General features: G+C 41.0%; 1 protein-coding gene across 1 annotated transcript; it reads left to right on the top strand.

Annotated features, from left to right (window-relative positions):
* The first annotated feature begins 6250 nt into the window (after positions 1-6250).
* On the top strand, positions 6251-21564 carry LOC309708390 (uncharacterized protein). Its single transcript, XM_082536379.1, has 5 exons — positions 6251-6427; positions 7069-7126; positions 14070-14114; positions 16044-16173; positions 21213-21564. Exons 1-5 carry the CDS (start codon positions 6303-6305, stop codon positions 21302-21304), a joined length of 450 nt encoding a protein of 149 aa, XP_082392505.1. The 5' UTR covers positions 6251-6302; the 3' UTR covers positions 21305-21564.
* Positions 21565-22233: the final 669 nt, after the last annotated feature.

Raw genomic sequence — 22233 nt, 5'->3', positions numbered from 1 at the left:
ATTTCAATTCAATTTTATTTATATAGCACCAAATCACAAAAAAAGTCGCCTCAAGGCGCTTCATAGGTACAGAGAAAAACCCAACAATCATACTGTATGACCCCCTATGAGCAAGCGCTTTGGCAACAGTGGAAAGGAAAAACTCCCTTTTAACAGGAAGAAACCTCTGGCAGAACCAGGCTCAGGGAGGGGCGGGGCCATCTGCTGTGATTGGTTGGGGTGAGAGAAGGAAAACAGGATGAAAGACATGCTGTGGAAGAGAGACAGAGGTTAATAACAGATATGATTCAATGCAGAGAGGTCTATTAACACATACTGAGTTATAAAGGTGACTGGAAAGGAAAAACTCAATGCATCATGGGAATCCCCGGCTGCCTACGTCTATTGCAGCATAACTAAGGGAGGATTCATGGTCACCTGGTCCAGCCCTAACTATATGCTTCAGCTAAAAGGAACGTTTTAAGCCTAATCTTGAAAGTAGAGATAGTGTCTGTCTCCCAAATCCAAACTGGAAGCTGGTTCCACAGAAAAGGGGCCTGAAAACTGAAGGCTCTGCCTCCCATTCTACTTTTAAATACTCTAGGAACAACAAGTAGGCCTGCAGAGTGAGAGCGAAGTGCTCTAATAGGGTGATATGGTACTACAAGGTCATTAAGATAAGATGGGGCCTGGTTATTTAAGACCTTGTATGTGAGGAGTAGAATTTTGAATTTAATTCTGGATTTAACAGGAAGCCAATGAAGGGAAGCCAAAACAGGAGAAATCTGCTCTCTCTTTCTAGTCCCTGTCAGTACTCTTGCTGCAGCATTTTGGATTAGCTGAAGGCTTTTCAGGGAGTTTTTAGGACATTCTGATAATAATGAATTACAGTCGTCCAGCCTGGAAGTAATAAATGCATGAACTAGTTTTTCAGCGTCACTAAGAGACAGGATATTTCTAACTTTAGAGATGTTGCACAAATGAAAGAAAGCAGGCTTACATATTTGTTTAATATGTGCATTGAAGGACATGTCTTGGTCAAAAATGACTCCAAGGTTCCTCACAGTATAACTGGAGGCCAAGGTAATGCCATCCAGGGTAAGAATCTGCTTAGATACCATATTTCTAAGATTTTCAGGGCCGAGTACAATAACCTCAGTTTGATCTGAATTAAGAAGCAGAAAGTTAGCGGCCATCCAGGTCTTTATGTCTTTAAGACATTCCTGCACTTTAACTAATTGGTGTGTGTTATCTGGCTTCATGGACAGAGCTGCGTGTCATCTGCATAGCAGTGTAAATGTATGCTATGTCTTCTAATGATACTGCCTAGGAGAAGCATGTATAATGTAAACAGAATTGGTCCTAGCACTGAACCCTGTGGAACTCCATAATTGACCTTAGTGGGTGAAGAGGACTCTCCATTTACATGAACAAATTGTAGTCTATTAGATAGATATGATACAAACCACTGGAGTGCAGTACCTGTAATACCTACAGCATGCTCTAATCGCTCTAATAGGATATTATGGTCAACAGTATCGAACGCTGCACTAAGGCCTAGCAGGACAAGCACAGAGATGAGTCCACTGTCAGAGGCCATAAGAAGATCATTTGTAACCTTCACTAAAGCTGTTTCTGTGCTGTGATGAGCTCTGAAACCTGACTGAAACTCTTCAAATAAACCATTCCTCTGCAGATGATCTGTTAGCTGTTTGACAACTACTCTTTCAAGGATTTTTGATATGAAAGGAAGGTTGGAGATTGGCCTATAATTAGCTAAGACTGCTGGGTCTAGAGATGGCTTTTTGAGTAAAGGTTTAACTACAGCCAGCTTGAAGGCCTGTGGTACATAGCCGATTATTAGAGATAGGTTGATCATATTTAAGATTGAAGCATTAATTAATGGCAGGACTTCTTTGAGCAGTTTTGTAGGAATGGGGTCTAAAAGACACGGAGGTTTGGAGGAAATAATTATAGAAGTTAACTCAGAAAGATCAATTGGAGAAAAAGAGTAACTTAACATCAACGGTACTAAAAGTAGCTGTAGATAATATTACATCTGTGGGATGATTATTGGTAATTTTTTCTCTAATGATAAGAATTTTATTTGTGAAGAAGTTCATGAAGTCATTACTAGTTAACGATGGTTGGCTCAAAAGTGCTCTGATTGTTTGTCAGCCTGGCTACAGTGCTGAAGAGAAACCTGGGGTTGTTCTTATTTTCTTCAATCAGTGATGAATAGTAAGATGTTCTGGCTTTGCGGGGGGCTTTCTTATAAATCAGCAAAATATTTCTCCAATTATGATGATCCTCTAAATTTGTGACACGCCATTTCCTCTCCAGCTTACGAGTCATCTGCTTTAGGCTACGTGTTTGAGAATTATACCACAGAGTCAGGTACTTCTGATCTGAAACCTTAGTTTTCACAGGAGCTACAGTATCCAGAGTCATATGTAGTGAGGAGGTAAAATTATTATTAACAAGATAATTGACCTCTGTTGGGGTAGCGTTCAGATAGCTGCTCTGCTCTGTGTTGGTACAGGTCATTGAAGATGATAACAGTGGGTGGATTACATTCTTAAACATAGTTACAGCGCTTTCAGAAAGACATCTGTGATAAAGTCTACTCTCCACTGCTGTGTAATCAATTATTGTAAATGTAAATGTTATCAGGAAATGATCAGACAGGAGAGGGTTTTCAGGAAACACTGTTAAATGTTCAGTTTCTATGCCATATGTTAAAAACAAGATCTAGAGTGTGATTAAAGTGGTGGGTGGGTTCTTTTACATTTTGAGAGAAGCCAATTGAGTCTAATAACAGATTAAATGCCATGTTGAGGCTGTCATTCTTAGCATCTACATGGATGTTAAAATCACCCACAATAATTATTTTATCTGAGCTGAGCACTAAATCAGATAAAAAGTCTGAGAAATCAGAGAGAAACTCTGTGTAAGGCTTTCAAATGAATTAAAAGTCTGTCTTGGTCTTTCATTAATTAATAGGCTGGTGTGAAAAATTGCTGCCACACCGCCCACTCGGCCTGTGCTTCGAGGTTTCTGGTAGTTAGAATGACTCGGGGGTGTTGATTCATTTAAACTAACATAATCATCCTGCTAAAACCAGGTTTCTGTAAGGCAGAGTAAATCGATTTGTTGATCAATTATTAAGTCATGTACTAACAGAGACTTGGAGGAGAGAGACCTAATATTTAATAATCCACATTTCACTGTTTTACTCTTTAGTTAGGATGTGGATACTGTATTGTTCTTTCTTTGTAATTGTTTATGTTTAAGTTGTTTGTTGCTGGTTTTTAGTTTGTTTTTTGTCTTTTTGGAAGCTGACACAGTCTCTATGGAGATGGGTTTTTGGGGGGGGTAGCAGGAGGAGAGAAGCTGCAGAGAGGGGTGTAAGACTGCAACTCTGCTTCCTGGTCCCAACTCTGGATAGTCATATTATGGGGGGTTTAATTAATTTGTCCATATTTCTAGAAATGAGAGCTGCCGTCTCTCCTTATAAGACCAGGTTTCCTCCAGAAGGTTTGCCAATTATCTATGAAGCCCACATCGTTTCTGGGACACCACTCAGACAGCCAGCAATTTAAGGAGAACATGCGGCTAAACATGTCACTCCTGGTCTGATTGGGGAGGGGACCAGAGAAAACTACAGAGTCCCACATTGTTTTGGCAAAGTTACACACCGATTCAATATTGATTTTAGTGACCTCCGATTGGCGTAACCGGGTGTCATTACTGCCGACGTGAATTATGATTTTACTGAATTTACGTTTACCCTTAGCCAGCAGTTTTAAATTTCCTTCAATGTCGCCTGCTCTGGCCCCTGGAAGACAATTGACTATGGTTTCCGGTGTCTCTAGCTTCACATGTCTGAGAACAGAATTGCCAATTACCAGAGTTTGACCCCCGACGGGTGTGTCGCCGAGTGGGGAAAAACAGTTAGACATATGTATGAATTTGAGGAGTGGACCCAAAATGCTGACACAAAGGAACGTGAAAGAAAATTTGAATATTAACAGAAAGCAAGCCGTTTATTAATCTCTACTTTTAAGATTAGGCTTCAAACTTTCCTTTTTGCTAAAGCATATAGTTAGGGCTGGATCAGGTGACCCTGGATCCTCCCTTAGTTGTGCTGCAATAGACGTAGGCTGCCGGGGGATTCCCATGAAGCACTGAGTTTTTTCCTTTCCAGTCACCTTTCTCACTCACTGTGTGTTAATAGACCTCTCTGCACTGAATCATACTTGTTATTAATCCACAGCATGTCTTTGTCCTGTCTTCCTTTTCTCACCCCAACTGGTCACAGCAGATGCCCGCCGCTCCCTGAGCCTGGTTCTGCTGGAGGTTTCTTCCTGTTAAAAGGGAGTTTTTCCTTCCCACTGTCGCCAAAGCGCTTGCTCATAGGTGGTCCTATGATTGTTGGGTTTTTCTCTGTATCTATTATTGTGCGATCTACTGTACAATATAAAGCGCCTTCAGGCGATTGTTGTTGTGATTTGGCGCTATATAAATAAAATTTAATTTAATTAAAAGATTACAAAACAAAAGGCAGAGGTGAAGCTAAACAATAACCTAACCTGGGGAAAATATTTTTTATTAAAAAAACAAAAAAACCATGAAACCTGACATGGATACAAAGATACCTGGAACATGGAAACGTGGCACCAAAGACAACAGATGACCTGACACTGAACAAATGAGGACAGGACTTACAGTGGCTTGCAAAAGTATTCGGCCCCCTTTAACTTTCCCACATTTTGGCACATTACAGCCACAAACATGAATCAATTTTATTGGAATTCCACGTGAAAGACCAATACAAAGTGGTGTACACGTGAGAAGTGGAACAAAAGTCATACATGATTCCAAACATTTTTTACAAATAAATAACTGAAAAGTGGGGTGTGCGCAATTATTCAGCCCCCTGAGTAGATACTTTGTAGAACCACCTTTTGCTGCAATTGGATTCCATTAAAATTGATTTGTGTCACGGCTGGGAAGGCGAGCCGTGTGGTGTGGAGGAAGGAGGACCCAAGATGCAAGCAGTGGATGAAAATGCTAGTGAAGTTTATTTACAAGGTGTAGTGGCAAACAAGCAGTGGGGCATGACAAATAACTGAAGACACCTAAACTGGGAAGAACTAAAATAACAGACCTGGGAGCATACAACAAAGGGATGTGCGGCAGCCGCCGAGCAGGACACCGAATAACAGGCAGGAGAACACACAGGGCTTAAATACACACACCAGTAATCAGGGGATGAGAGACAGGAGGGCAACACGGCTGGGAGGAATCAGAGCTGACGGGACAGGGGAAACGTAAACTGAACACACTCACATCAGACAGAGACCTTCACAATAAAACAGGAAACTCAGACACGGGGAACCAAACAAGATACAGAACTAAACAGACAGATTCACAAACAGACGGGGTGACACCATAGACAGAGACACAGACGCAGACTCAGAGGCAGACCAAATATAACACATAGAACTCAAACAATAATAATCATCATCATCATCATAATAATAAACTAGAAAATGATAAACTAAAAGCGCTGGGTCACCGACCCAGGACCATGACAATTTGTGTTTGTGGCAGTAATGTGACAAAATGTGGAAAAGAGGGACGAATACTTTTGCAAGCCACTGTAAGTACACAGAGAGATAATGAGGGGATGAGGAACAGCTGGGACAAGGGGAAACAAAACTAGACTCACTGCATATAGGACAAAGACTTTCCCAATAAAACAGACATCACAAGGGTAATCTAATAAACAAATGAACTTAGCAAACCTAAAGAACTTATAAATAAACATCGACATCTAAACAAACTAAAACTTACAACGCTGGGTCAACAGACCCAGGAAAGTGACAGTAAAGTCATTTATTATACACATTATACTTATTTTCTTAAATTGCTTATCTATTATCTGTATTTTAACTTGGGGGTCTAGGGGTGCTGCATGTTTATGATAACACACTGACAATATCAGGACAATTTTAGCCTTACTCTATCAGTGAACAGCATGCCCATGCTAACTTAAACTAGACCAGCAAGCTAACCCCATGTGTATTAAGTGTTACTTCAGAATAGGAACCAAACAAATTAACGGAACGAAATTAACTGTAACAGCAGTTTGCAAAACATTGTGACAGTTCTCAAGTGTTCCTACCTCAAATCCAGCACGTGTTGCTGTGTTTTTGTTGTTAAATGGACGAGGAGAGACCGGTGGCTGGTGAGACGATGCAGCATTTCGTCAGTGGAGCATAGAACGACGTCTCTGATTGGTCAACAAGTGAGTAAAGATGCATCTGATTGTTCGAAAGCGTCAACCAAAGAGCTGCTGGTCACGGCAAGATACAAACTCGCCGGAGCTCTGCGTGAACGGCACATCCGGGACCTTCAGCACTCAGGAGAGATTTATCTTGAGGTATGTATTTACCTTTGATATCCATGCGTCGACGCAAGCTCCGCGAGGTAAAGTTGTATGTTTAACAAGCTAATTAAGGTTAGTTAAACGGAATTAAAACAATACACAACCGATTTGAACAAATTGAAAGTGGTGAATGATGATAAATGTTAAAAAATTACTTAAGATTTATCTTTAACAATAGATATTAGAAGTTAAATTTAACTGTTTTTAAATTCCCACCGGAGTTAAAGGTACGGCCTTGCATGTGCTCTGCATCTTCAACTGCAGAGACAGTCAGTCTAAGCTCAGTGTAGCTAACTGCAACACACTTTTTTTTTTCAACACAAGATATGCTTGGGGGGATTTAAATGATAATATTAATGTTTTCTTATTCAGCACAAATCAATAATATTTTAGTTATTTGCTCACGGTCTGGGTCTCTGGCCCAGCGTTTCTGATGTTATTCTAAGGTTTTTGAGTTTCTTATGTTTAATGGCGGGTTAGTTGAGTTTGGCTTAACGTTATTAATATCGTTTTAAGGAGTTTATGTTAGGGCTTTATATTACCACGTTTGTATTTTCATGCCATGTTTCCTGTTTTATTTTGAAAGAGTCTGTTGCGTTCAGTTCATTAATCTCACTTCCCTGTTGTGTCAATAGAATCATTTGTGCAAGCTACTACCCTGCTGTCCCTCTGTCGTGTCTCAACCTCCAACAGGAAAGTAGAAGTCCTCATATGGTAGGACCAGTGATTGTAGTGTGTGTTACACTGTCCTCATATTGTTTTAAGCTGTGAAGGACAGGAGTGTGTTTAAGTAGAAGTCCTCATATGGTAGGACCAGTGATTGTAGTGTGTGTTACACTGTCCTCATATTGTTTTAAGCTGTGAAGGACAGGAGTGTGTTTCAGTTGCCTTCCTCATGTGGTAGGACCAACAACTCTAGTGTGTGTTACACTGTCCTCATATCGTTGGGTAGCAGAACCGTACAGTGTTAAGTTTCTATAGAATCTGGTATAAGGAAGTCAGATCCTTCTGTAATAATATTCACTGATACAAATATGATCTGTAGTTAATTAAATAGTCGGGATTTATACTAGAGAATGTTTCTGACGTTATATTGTTGTCTTTTGTTGCAGACACCAAGTGCCGAGGTCCTGTCTCAACCTCCTTCAGACCAATTGGTGAGTGACACACCCACTTCATTCTTCCAACAGGTGAAGATGGATGTTGCAGACAGGACATATCCTAACTTTTGCAGCCGTTACGATAATAACGCGCTGTTTGCACGATGAGCACAGCTTCCAAGCTCCCCTAAATTGACCGTGCGCTTCGTGTTGTGTGTGCGCGAGTCTGTGCATTTAGTGGCGTCTGTGCAGAAATGACTAGTAAGACAAGGCTGCAAACTATTCTCACAGACTTCAAGTGTGCACTTGAATCCAAAACGATCTCTCTCTCTCCCTCCGGCTCTGTTGAGATGCCACTGGGAGAGTAACGACTGCCCCTCCCCCCCTCTGCTCAGCAAACAGGTGGCTGTTTTTGCACCCCTCCCCCCTCTGCTCTGCAAACACGTGGCTGCTTTTGCACCCCTCCCCCCTCTGCTCAACAAACACGTGGCTGCTTTTGCACCCCTCCCCCCTCTGCTCAACAAACACGTGGCTGCTTTTGCACCCTTCCCCTCTCTGCTGAGGGCAAAAACAAGGCTCATGTGCAAAGTGAAGCAAAATAACATTGACAGAGGTTCAGAGAAAGGAGAAAAAAACGGAGCAGGCTCCTGTTGTTCACTTCAAGGAGGCGGCTCTACGGGCCGTTTTGTTTGTGACCGACACACACACACATAGTATATATATATTCTCAATCACATTCACACCACTCTCTTATATCAGTTCCACTACATCAAGACTATTTTATGGTGGTCAGCTGTTTTATTGTCATGTATTTTGCATAGTAAGATAACCATGTCCTGCATTCAAAAGCACTGAAAATGTCTATGGTGGTGCTGTACCTAATATTGTGCTCATTTGATCCAAAACCTATTTTTCCTTTATTTTGAAGGCTGAGGCTTAGATCCATTAGGTATTCACGAGAAAGGCATTATCGCATGTCAGGATTACAGTATATCGAAAATATGTGATTATAATGGGAGTCAATGGGGCCCAAACGGTACAAGGGTAAAAGGAGGTAGTACATATGTGAATCTTCTTTACTATACACCACACCATAGAGGGGATCATTGAATTTCAAAAATAATCCTAAAACACACATCCTGGCCAAGTTTCATGCAACTAGTCTTTAAAATGACTGATATATAGAGAATCAAAAATCCAAAGTTACCCAAGCGGGTCCCTTTTTTCGCTAGGGTAAAACGAGGGTTAAATAGTCGGGATTTATACTAGAGAATGTTTCTGACGTTATATTGTTGTCTTTTGTTGCAGACACCAAGTGCCGAGGTCCTGTCTCAACCTCCTTCAGACCAATTGGTGAGTGACACACCCACTTCATTCTTCCAACAGGTTACACATTATTTTTTTGTATTTGGCATCAAGTATATGTGTCAGTTGGGCCTAGTGCATAAATGAAATGCACTTTAATTGTACTAAAACAATCAGTTTTAGTCGAAGTTAACCAAAACCAACATTAGCATTAGGATAAAGTAATTGTCTATACCATTTGTTAGTCCAAACTTTCCCTTAAAGCATCAGCTTGATCTTTATTCTGACAAAATTTGATATTTTTGTCCTTTTACACATGTTTTTGTCAAAATAAGCTCCCGCTGATCAGTTTACATGATTTAATTTCTGGGGAAATAGATGGCTGTACATCAGTGTTGGGTTTAGAGCTTTTATTGACAACAGCAGGAGAAGTTAGAAGTCAGGAATGTGAACTCTACATGTGTTCAGTCGTCATGTCCTCATATTGTTTTAAGCTGTGAAGGACAGGAGTGTGTTTAAGTAGAAGTCCTCATATGGTAGGACCAGTGATTGTAGTGTGTGTGTTACACTGTCCTCATATTGTTTTAAGCTGTGAAGGACAGGAGTGTGTTTAAGTAGAAGTCCTCATATGGTAGGACCAGTGATTGTAATGTGTGTTACACTGTCCTCATATTGTTTTAAGCTGTGAAGGACAGGAGTGTGTTTAAGTAGAAGTCCTCATATGGTAGGACCAGTGATTGTAATGTGTGTTACACTGTCCTCATATTGTTTTAAGCTGTGAAGGACAGGAGTGTGTTTCAGTTGCCTTCCTCATGTGGTAGGACCAACAACTCTAGTGTGTGTTACACTGTCCTCATATCGTTGGGTAGCAGAACCGTACAGTGTTAAGTTTCTATAGAATCTGGTATAAGGAAGTCAGATCCTTCTGTAATAATATTCACTGATACAAATATGATCTGTAGTTAATTAAATAGTCGGGATTTATACTAGAGAATGTTTCTGACGCTATATTGTTGTCTTTTGTTGCAGACACCAAGTGCCGAGGTCCTGTCTCAACCTCCTTCAGACCAATTGGTGAGTGACACACCCACTTCATTCTTCCAACAGGTTACACATTATTTTTTTGTATTTGGCATCAAGTATATGTGTCAGTTGGGCCTAGTGCATAAATGAAATGCACTTTAATTGTACTAAAACAATCAGTTTTAGTCGAAGTTAACCAAAACCAACATTAGCATTAGGATAAAGTAATTGTCTATACCATTTGTTAGTCCAAACTTTCCCTTAAAGCATCAGCTTGATCTTTATTCTGACAAAATTTGATATTTTTGTCCTTTTACACATGTTTTTGTCAAAATAAGCTCCCACTGATCAGTTTACATGATTTAATTTCTGGGGAAATAGATGGCTGTACATCAGTGTTGGGTTTAGAGCTTTTATTGACAACAGCAGGAGAAGTTAGAGGTCAGGAATGTGAACTCTACATGTGTTCAGTCGTCATGTCCTCATATTGTTTTAAGCTGTGAAGGACAGGAGTGTGTTTAAGTAGAAGTCCTCATATGGTAGGACCAGTGATTGTAGTGTGTGTGTTACACTGTCCTCATATTGTTTTAAGCTGTGAAGGACAGGAGTGTGTTTCAGTTGCCTTCCTCATGTGGTAGGACCAACAACTCTAGTGTGTGTTACACTGTCCTCATATCGTTGGGTAGCAGAACCGTACAGTGTTAAGTTTCTATAGAATCTGGTATAAGGAAGTCAGATCCTTCTGTAATAATATTCACTGATACAAATATGATCTGTAGTTAATTAAATAGTCGGGATTTATACTAGAGAATGTTTCTGACGCTATATTGTTGTCTTTTGTTGCAGACACCAAGTGCCGAGGTCCTGTCTCAACCTCCTTCAGACCAATTGGTGAGTGACACACCCACTTCATTCTTCCAACAGGTTACACATTATTTTTTTGTATTTGGCATCAAGTATATGTGTCAGTTGGGCCTAGTGCATAAATGAAATGCACTTTAATTGTACTAAAACAATCAGTTTTAGTCGAAGTTAACCAAAACCAACATTAGCATTAGGATAAAGTAATTGTCTATACCATTTGTTAGTCCAAACTTTCCCTTAAAGCATCAGCTTGATCTTTATTCTGACAAAATTTGATATTTTTGTCGTTTTACACATGTTTTTGTCAAAATAAGCTCCCGCTGATCAGTTTACATGATTTAATTTCTGGGGAAATAGATGGCTGTACATCAGTGTTGGGTTTAGAGCTTTTATTGACAACAGCAGGAGAAGTTAGAAGTCAGGAATGTGAACTCTACATGTGTTCAGTCGTCATGTCCTCATATTGTTTTAAGCTGTGAAGGACAGGAGTGTGTTTAAGTAGAAGTCCTCATATGGTAGGACCAGTGATTGTAGTGTGTGTGTTACACTGTCCTCATATTGTTTTAAGCTGTGAAGGACAGGAGTGTGTTTAAGTAGAAGTCCTCATATGGTAGGACCAGTGATTGTAGTGTGTGTGTTACACTGTCCTCATATTGTTTTAAGCTGTGAAGGACAGGAGTGTGTTTCAGTTGCCTTCCTCATGTGGTAGGACCAACAACTCTAGTGTGTGTTACACTGTCCTCATATCGTTGGGTAGCAGAACCGTACAGTGTTAAGTTTCTATAGAATCTGGTATAAGGAAGTCAGATCCTTCTGTAATAATATTCACTGATACAAATATGATCTGTAGTTAATTAAATAGTCGGGATTTATACTAGAGAATGTTTCTGACGCTATATTGTTGTCTTTTGTTGCAGACACCAAGTGCCGAGGTCCTGTCTCAACCTCCTTCAGACCAATTGGTGAGTGACACACCCACTTCATTCTTCCAACAGGTTACACATTATTTTTTTGTATTTGGCATCAAGTATATGTGTCAGTTGGGCCTAGTGCATAAATGAAATGCACTTTAATTGTACTAAAACAATCAGTGTTAGTCGAAGTTAACCAAAACCAACATTAGCATTAGGATAAAGTAATTGTCTATACCATTTGTTAGTCCAAACTTTCCCTTAAAGCATCAGCTTGATCTTTATTCTGACAAAATTTGATATTTTTGTCGTTTTACACATGTTTTTGTCAAAATAAGCTCCCGCTGATCAGTTTACATGATTTAATTTCTGGGGAAATAGATGGCTGTACATCAGTGTTGGGTTTAGAGCTTTTATTGACAACAGCAGGAGAAGTTAGAGGTCAGGAATGTGAACTCTACATGTGTTCAGTCGTCATGTCCTCATATTGTTTTAAGCTGTGAAGGACAGGAGTGTGTTTAAGTAGAAGTCCTCATATGGTAGGACCAGTGATTGTAGTGTGTGTGTTACACTGTCCTCATATCGTTGGGTAGCAGAACCGTACAGTGTTAAGTTTCTATAGAATCTGGTATAAGGAAGTCAGATCCTTCTGTAATAATATTCACTGATACAAATATGATCTGTAGTTAATTAAATAGTCGGGATTTATACTAGAGAATGTTTCTGACGCTATATTGTTGTCTTTTGTTGCAGACACCAAGTGCCGAGGTCCTGTCTCAACCTCCTTCAGACCAATTGGTGAGTGACACACCCACTTCATTCTTCCAACAGGTTACACATTATTTTTTTGTATTTGGCATCAAGTATATGTGTCAGTTGGGCCTAGTGCATAAATGAAATGCACTTTAATTGTACTAAAACAATCAGTTTTAGTCGAAGTTAACCAAAACCAACATTAGCATTAGGATAAAGTAATTGTCTATACCATTTGTTAGTCCAAACTTTCCCTTAAAGCATCAGCTTGATCTTTATTCTGACAAAATTTGATATTTTTGTCGTTTTACACATGTTTTTGTCAAAATAAGCTCCCGCTGATCAGTTTACATGATTTAATTTCTGGGGAAATAGATGGCTGTACATCAGTGTTGGGTTTAGAGCTTTTATTGACAACAGCAGGAGAAGTTAGAGGTCAGGAATGTGAACTCTACATGTGTTCAGTCGTCATGTCCTCATATTGTTTTAAGCTGTGAAGGACAGGAGTGTGTTTAAGTAGAAGTCCTCATATGGTAGGACCAGTGATTGTAGTGTGTGTGTTACACTGTCCTCATATTGTTTTAAGCTGTGAAGGACAGGAGTGTGTTTAAGTAGAAGTCCTCATATGGTAGGACCAGTGATTGTAGTGTGTGTGTTACACTGTCCTCATATTGTTTTAAGCTGTGAAGGACAGGAGTGTGTTTCAGTTGCCTTCCTCATGTGGTAGGACCAACAACTCTAGTGTGTGTTACACTGTCCTCATATCGTTGGGTAGCAGAACCGTACAGTGTTAAGTTTCTATAGAATCTGGTATAAGGAAGTCAGATCCTTCTGTAATAATATTCACTGATACAAATATGATCTGTAGTTAATTAAATAGTCGGGATTTATACTAGAGAATGTTTCTGACGCTATATTGTTGTCTTTTGTTGCAGACACCAAGTGCCGAGGTCCTGTCTCAACCTCCTTCAGACCAATTGGTGAGTGACACACCCACTTCATTCTTCCAACAGGTTACACATTATTTTTTTGTATTTGGCATCAAGTATATGTGTCAGTTGGGCCTAGTGCATAAATGAAATGCACTTTAATTGTACTAAAACAATCAGTGTTAGTCGAAGTTAACCAAAACCAACATTAGCATTAGGATAAAGTAATTGTCTATACCATTTGTTAGTCCAAACTTTCCCTTAAAGCATCAGCTTGATCTTTATTCTGACAAAATTTGATATTTTTGTCGTTTTACACATGTTTTTGTCAAAATAAGCTCCCGCTGATCAGTTTACATGATTTAATTTCTGGGGAAATAGATGGCTGTACATCAGTGTTGGGTTTAGAGCTTTTATTGACAACAGCAGGAGAAGTTAGAGGTCAGGAATGTGAACTCTACATGTGTTCAGTCGTCATGTCCTCATATTGTTTTAAGCTGTGAAGGACAGGAGTGTGTTTCAGTTGCCTTCCTCATGTGGTAGGACCAACAACTCTAGTGTGTGTTACACTGTCCTCATATCGTTGGGTAGCAGAACCGTACAGTGTTAAGTTTCTATAGAATCTGGTATAAGGAAGTCAGATCCTTCTGTAATAATATTCACTGATACAAATATGATCTGTAGTTAATTAAATAGTCGGGATTTATACTAGAGAATGTTTCTGACGTTATATTGTTGTCTTTTGTTGCAGACACCAGGTGCCGAGGTCCTGTCTCAACCTCCTTCAGACCAATTGGTGAGTGACACACCCACTTCATTCTTCCAACAGGTTACACATTATTTTTTTGTATTTGGCATCAAGTATATGTGTCAGTTGGGCCTAGTGCATAAATTAAGTGCCCTTTGATTATATTAAAATAATCAGTTTGATTGAAAGTTTCCCATATTCAACATTAGAATTACTTGTTTGTGAACATCTTAGGAGAAAGAAATTGGCATATCATTTTTTAGTCCTAACTTTCCCTTTAAAGCATCAGCTTGATCTTTATTCCTACTAAATTTGATATTTCTGTGTTACATTGTCCTCAGATTCTTTTAAGCTGTGAAGGACATGAATTTGTTTTTTTTAGCCTTTCTCAGTTGGTAGAACCAACAACTCTAGTTTGTGTTACATTGAAACTGAACAGCAGGGATGTTTGTCATGAAGATAATAACACTCTATCCGATTTCAAACAATCACACTGTGATGAGTATTATTAGTAGATTATGTTCACATGTAAAATATTCATATCAAATGGTAAATATCCTATATTTATATAGCGCTTTACTAGTCCCTAAGGACTAGGGATGGGTATCGTTTGGCTTTTATCCGATACCGGTGCCAAATCGGTACTTTTGAAACGGTGCCGGTGCTCAAACGGTGCTCAAACCGGTGCTTAAAGAATGGAGAACACAAAATTGGTCCAAAAACCTCTCATGTTCAGCTGTTTTTTGTAAAAATATAACAATGTTAGCCTTTTCTGCAGCTATGGGGCATATATGGTATCACTCTTGGCTGGAAGCAGTGCTTAAACAATGGAAAAAACACAAACTTTGTCCTAAACCTCTCATGTTTAACTGTTTTCCACTTTTTCTTTGGTCATTTTAGCCTTTTTAGCCAGGGTGAAGGGAGTATCTGCCATCAAACAAGAGGACAGCCGCATGTAGCTATGATGATGTTTGCTAGTTCACCTTACATGCATTAATGTAATAACGTGGTTAGCCTACTCAATGTAAATTAGCTACTCACGCAGAGAAGAACGGCTGCTGCCACCATCATCCGTCATCATTTCTGCTACACTGGCAGGGCTAGGGGCCAGGACTCTATTCTTCGGGTTTTTGGGGGATGTTGCTCCGGGTCCGATAACTGGCAACCCACCCAACGTGCACAGTGTGAGGTCTCGCAGCAAGCTATCAAATACGGCGCATTTCTGGGATTTAAAAAAAAACGCTATGCGTCGCCAGGTGTTTCATCGGATTTTGAGGTGTTACCTCCTTTGACAGTATCACAGTATCAGCTTAAAGCACTTGTTGCTGCTGAGTTTGCATATTTTGCTGTGAAGTACAGCCAGACTTTTGACCGCTTCGCCTTGGACATTTTTAATCTGTAGCTCTGCTCTAACAGAACGTACGTACCTGGCCCCGCCTACTATCCTCGGAAACGTAAAATGATTGGCTAGAATCTAAAGTGTATCACAGCTCAGGAAAAAAAAGCACCGAAATAAAGCACCGAAATGTGCGCTGCTTTTCGGTCTGGTTACTACCGTTTATGTCAGAACCGGTGCCATCATGGCACCGGACACCGGTACCCATCCCTACTAAGGACCCCAAAGCGCTTTACACATCCAGTCATCCACCCATTCACACAGACATTCACACACTGGTGAATGTCTGGGGCGCACTGACAGAGGCGAGGCTGCCGGACACTGGCGCCACCGGGCCCTCTGACCACCACCAGTAGGCAACAGGTGAAGTGTCTTTCCCAAGGACACAACGACCGAAACTGTCGGAGCTGGGGCTCGAACCGGCAACCTTCTGATTACAACTCTTGAGCCACGATCGCCCCTTAGCCCCTTAATGTAGAATTACACACTGCCCAACGCTGACTTTGCCTACAATGCAGAGAAAAAAGCAAACAGACCTATTGCATGCATTGATTCTCATATTTCACTGTTACTTTTCAAAGGCTCAAGGACCAAGTATTCCGGGGGTTCCAAGCCACACGCTTTACTCAGCTGCCCTGGACAACATGAAGGGCACCTCTGCCTCAATCACCCTGGACAACAAAAACATTAGCAACACTTCACCAAGAAGGGGTAAAGGCACCCAAATACAAAATGTTTTAGGTTAATATACTTGTGATCAAAGAACAAGTTTGTTTTCAGACATGACACTATTCAGAGCTTTTATCATAAATCATTTCATCTTATTTGATTCCCAGCAGTATGGAACGCCAGGACTGCCATAATGAATTAATTAAATACACCATTAAATAATTAATTAAATGTGGCAATAATTAATTAAAATTGGAATTAATTAATTAAATAAATAGTTATGATATATGTAATTAATTAATTATTGACACATTTAATTAATTATTTATGTATTTCACGTTTTAATTAATTATTGACACATTTAATTAATTAATTATTGACATATTTAATTAATTATTTATGTATTTCACATTTTAATTAATTATTGACACATTTAATTAATTATTGACACATTTAATTAATTATTTAATGATATATTTATTTATTTCATTTTGGCAGTCCTGACGCCTGGCTCTCATCATGAAATAATTTTATCTGTCAGCCTCACCCATCAAACTCAGGGGGCGGGGTTAACGCTGATCGAGTCAAAACCATTGCTTTGGCCTGGTGGCCATTGTTTCTAGCACACAACAACCGGCATGTGGAAGCTAACAGAACTGAGCTTTGAAAAACCCTGTTTGTGTGTTACCAAATACCGTTTTAATATTTTTTTAGCCGAGAATGTAGTGGTTTAATCTTCATGTGTCTGGTCGGTTTGTCAAGATACAGCCTCTTTGCAAAAGTGTTTCGATGATTTCGGAGATGTCGTCCCAGTCTCACGGCAAAGCGTGGGATAGACCCGCTCGCCTCGCAAGCAATCCCACCGACAAAGCGCAGGCCCCGGTACACAGCTGTAGTAACCCCCGCTGACTTCTTTTACTGAGGTTATATTTATCGATGTTTTATTTCCTGATGTTCTTATGTGTCCTACGTGTTTCAGTCGCCAATTCTGAATTATAACTAACATTAAAAACATGTTTAAGGAGGAGAGAGAGCAAATAAATCTGTTTAACATCTGATCTTTGGGTTTTTGTTCAGTAATCAGCTTGACCTGTGTATAAACACATAAAAGAGATAACGTTGGTGTTTCCGTCATGTAGTAACTGCTGGCTTTAACTGTACAAAGGTTGTTCGACACTATGAAACACATACAGACTTCATGATGTTCGGCTAATATTTTTATTGTGAATATTAATCATGCTGAACTCGCTCTGTACACCACGCAGCGAGGTCAGCATATCCACGATATCCTCAGCTCCATGAGTTAACACAAAGTTTCCCAGCTGACTATCTAACTGCCAACTATTCCAGAGACGTGAAAATATACAGCATAAAGAAAAGTGTAAGAGACTCAGCAGCAGATTAGAATAACAGTTTGTGGCGTGAATAAGACACGGCGGGACCACGGAGCAACGTTCAGAGTCATCTTTATTTACATCTCACCACACCACAACACCCCAAACCCCTCAGTCCCCGTGTTTTTAACTAGGCGGGCGTGATTAAGGATGCCGTGCAGGTGCGTCCGCCCTCCCTGCACGGCACCGCAGACCACGCCCCACCACATACCCCCATCGCCCGATTGAGGCCGGGGAGCCATCCGGCCGAACCTACTCCCCCACCGCCAGTGGGAGAGGGAATCAGCCCGGACAGCTGGCACCCCCAGGCCCCGGCCAAGCGACGGGGAGGTGCGAGTTCAGGCGGCCGCCCGCGAATCCAGCGGCGCAGGCAAAGCTGGTTCGGAAGTCGGACACGTGACAGGTGCACCCGGCGCGGCCGGCACAAGCGTGAGCCCCAGCTCACAGGTGACTGGGCAGAGGTGTGGCGTGTACAGGCCTCTGGTGGTGGTGAGGCCGGTCTGGCGAGCACGGCGATCTCAAGCGTGGCGCCCGCCTCGCTCGCCAGTTCCACTCGAGCAAGCTCCCCTGGCACTGGGACCTCCAGCTCCTTGCGCGGCCCCTCCGTCACCGCTGTCGCTCCCTGCTGGAGCAGCCCATAGCGCGACTCCTCCGTCACTACTGCTCCCTCCGCCGCCACTCCCGGCTCGAGCAGCCCCTCGTGCAGCTCCTCTTTCTCCAACCGGCGCAGACCCTCGCGCACCTCGTCTGCCGCCTCCGGTTGGAGCGGCTCATCCACCACTCCCGGCAGGAGCAGCCCTTCACCTGGCTGTTCCCCCTCCTCCGGCAGGCGCAGATCCCCGCGCGCCTCGTCTGCCACCTCCGGCTGCTGAGGTGCCTCACGCGGCTCCTCCACCGCTTCACTGTCCTCGGGACACACCTGTGGGGGTGGCGCCCAGGCCCAGAGCAGCGCCGCCAGCTCCCCAATCCTTTCCAGGTGCCGCTCGGACTGGTCCTGCAGCTCTTCCTGCTGGCGACGCACCTCCGCCGCCTGCTCCCGCTGGGCGGCCGCCATTTCGGCCACCCTCTGGGCCAGCTCCTCCATTCCCTGGCTCCGATATGGACCCGCCGTGCTGCCTCCTGGGTTTCGGCACCAATGTGGCGTGAATAAGACACGGCGGGACCACGGAGCAACGTTCAGAGTCATCTTTATTTACATCTCACCACACCACAACACCCCCAAACCCCTCAGTCCCCGTGTTTTTAACTAGGCGGGCGTGATTAAGGATGCCGTGCAGGTGCGTCCGCCCTCCCTGCACGGCACCGCAGACCACGCCCCACCACACAGTTATACATTTAATAAATCACCAAATGAATCCAAGAAACGAGCAAACCTGTTCCGACAATTTGAATTTGTATTCCCTCAGCTGCAGACTCGCTGCTGTTTAAATGTTTGAAAAGGAAGATTAGATATAAACAAACGTCAAACATAGACTCAGTCTGCCTTCACATTTGATATGAGGCCAGCACGTATAGTGGCCTCAGCAGGCTATTACTGAAATACACGTGCTATATCATAAACTATGATATAAACAGGGAGGTCCTATTAACATGTTTAGTTTTAAAGGACACCTTCCTGCCTTTAGTCTCATTCATGAGCAGTATTCGTTTTCTTCTAACATCCAGAAGTCTGCACAATGTGTTTCATAGTTTGTAACAAGCCTTTGACAGGTAAACATAACATGACCGAAAAAGCAAAAAAAAAAAAAAAAAAAAAGAGAGAGAGAGTGTTGACATAAGAAGAGAAAATGCTCTCAATTATGGAGACAGGCAAATGGTTCATTTATGTTTGATGTGTGTTTATTCCTCCCTAAATATCGTCGGTGAAGTTTGCCATGCACGTCAGATTTTCCTGCGCATTTTTATACCTCTGCCAACAGAGAGAGAAAAAAAATCACATTCTAACAGACAGCTGGTGCTTAGAATACAGTTGAATAACTATTAAAAAACAGATGATATTTAGATGATAGTTCAGTCTAACACATGTGCCAGTGAACCATTAAACGTCTGTGAAACTATGCAGTTATGAAACGTAACTTTAACCTCAGCCAAACCGATTTGCTCAGTTGTAAATAAAACAGCGAAGTAAACGTGACCCGACAGACAGAACCTGAGTGAATGAAGTCCAGCGTTTAACCACTGAGAGCTAAAACTCAGCTGAGGTTTGAAAGCTGTGTGCCGGTGATTGGACATCAGCCGCTGATAAAGCTGGCTCGCCTATAAAGTGCTCTGTAAGGAAACAAGCTCCAGCAGCTCTGCGCTCGGGGAAAATACTATATTTACTTATCTTGTGCAGTTAAACTGTGACTATCACCAGGTAACTAGGCGTGTTTCTTGAATTAGCAGCAGGTGTTAAACAGCTGACAGATGAGGAGGAGGATGCATGCAGGTAAACTGAGGGTCTGCTGAGCTGATCGCTGGTTTCGTGAGAAAAATGTCAGCTCGTTCTTTATGTTACAGAAGCACAGAGACACAAGACCAGGCGGAAAGAGACGATCGTTCGGTGAAAATGAGAATCTGCGAATGCAACATGTGGAACACGGAGAGTGGAATATGTAAACAAACCGGTTAATGTACCCCCTCGGTGCGCTCTGCATGCTAACTGTTAGCAGAGCTAGTGAAATCTCTGAAAACATCTGAGCACTTTTGCAAACATGTTCTATGTTGACAACCTGACCAGACATACGTCGCGACATTCGCGGCTAAAACACTGTTAAAAGTGTAGCTGGTGACAGAAAAACGGCCTGTGATTTGATCTGCATTCTGGGATAACTGGCTGCCCCAAGTCTGCACAAGCAATCGATTATCTAGGATCGACCTGTTTTGACTTACTTTGCACGGCAACCAATCAAATGTTAGAGAAGCTGCATGGGCAGCGTTAACCCCGCCCCCTGAGTTTGATGGGTGAGGCTGACAGATAAAATTATTTCATGACGAGAGCCAGGCGTCAGGACTGCCAAAATGAAATAAATAAATATATCATTAAATAATTAATTAAATGTGTCAATAATTAATTAAATGTGTCAATAATTAATTAAAATGTGAAATACATAAATAATTAATTAAATGTGTCAATAATTAATTAATTAAATGTGTCAATAATTAATTAAAATGTGAAATACATAAATAATTAATTAAATGTGTCAATAATTAATTAATTACATATATCATAACTATTTATTTAATTAATTAATTCCAATTTTAATTAATTATTGCCACATTTAATTAATTATTTAATGGTGTATTTAATTAATTCATTATGGCAGTCCTGGCGTTCCATACAGCAGAACACAGCACTTCAAATGGTTCATTCCAAGCATCCTTAAAGGAGCAATAAGCAATATCTTTTCACTGCTAGGTGTGCTGTTTTGCACTGCCTGTGAACCAAACCAAAGTCTATGGCTGGAGATCAACACAGAGAGAGGGATTGTGACTTCATGCTGTACTCCAGATGTAATTACACCTCTAGTTCTTCACATAGTCATTTTTAATTCCTTCAACCTAAGTATGATGCTTATTGCTCCTTTAAAGTGCTCCAGTAGAAAGCAAGGTTTAAGAACATTTTGTATTCACATTATAAACTAGAATATTTTCTATCTTTTCTTGCATTCACATTAAGATATTTTCTTTCGTTTCCATTTATGACAGCTGGGACGGTGAGAAGCAAGTGGACAAATGATGAAGTGAAGGTTGCTGAGCGGCACGTTTCACTTCATAAAAAGCTGCAAAGTACCAGGTAAAAAGGAATGTGACTGCTGCCTCCAAGCAGAGCCGGCAGCTCTGAAAGGCAGAGACTGGGTTGTCATAAGGTACTACAGCCACAACAGGATCATAGCATTAAAAGAAAGATGCAAGAAAAAAAGAAACAAGCAAGAGAGATACTTTGTTACTTCCACAGTTATGTCAGTATTGCAGTTTTCTGTATTGCATTGTTCTTACTCATAAATCTGTGGTTTATGCTGGGTGCTTTTTGCAATTAAATGATAAAAAAGGCAGATAATGTTCCACGTTTTTATTCACTAGAACATTCACTACAAAATGAATTAATGCATTACAATATCAAGACTTAAAAAGTAGACTGACCACATTTGACCCATGTCTTTTTTTTTTTTTTTTAAGTCTTTACACAGCTCAGATTTACTGTTTTATTAACACATAAATGTCTGATATTTCTGTCAGAAGTTACCCAACTGGTGAGCATTACTATTGTGCATCCATGTCTATTATATTGTAATCTCAAAAGGAGCCAAGCTAAAAATGCAGAACCTACCGTTACCTGGTCCTTATAAGTCATGTATACTTGAAAATTATGTGTTTCCATGGGCTTCACAATTCACCTAAACATGAAATATCTGTGTGTGACCTTATGGTACTCATAAGTCACATAAACCTGACAGTGTCCTCACAAGTAGCATTAAATTCAGGTTTGACCAAAATTTAGCCCTAGCCAAAATCTCAACAGATGGGTGTGTTCCTGGAAGCATGGGTCAAATTTTTTGAGATTCCCATGCCTCTAGGACCTTCGGAAAGGCACGTTCCCATTTGTCACATTTTTGTCATACGTACTGATATATCACGAAAACACGTATGTGTGTGTGTGTGTGTGTGTGTGAGAGAGAGAGACCTGTAGTAGAAAGTGCTCAGCTTAAGTAGAAAGAAGCTATATTAG

Source organism: Aulonocara stuartgranti (assembly GCF_965226115.1).
Source record: "Aulonocara stuartgranti genome assembly, chromosome: 6".
NCBI classification, from domain to species: Eukaryota; Metazoa; Chordata; class Actinopteri; order Cichliformes; family Cichlidae; genus Aulonocara; species Aulonocara stuartgranti.
Note: the sequence above shows the minus strand (reverse complement) of the source record. Positions and strands in the feature narration are given on the sequence as shown.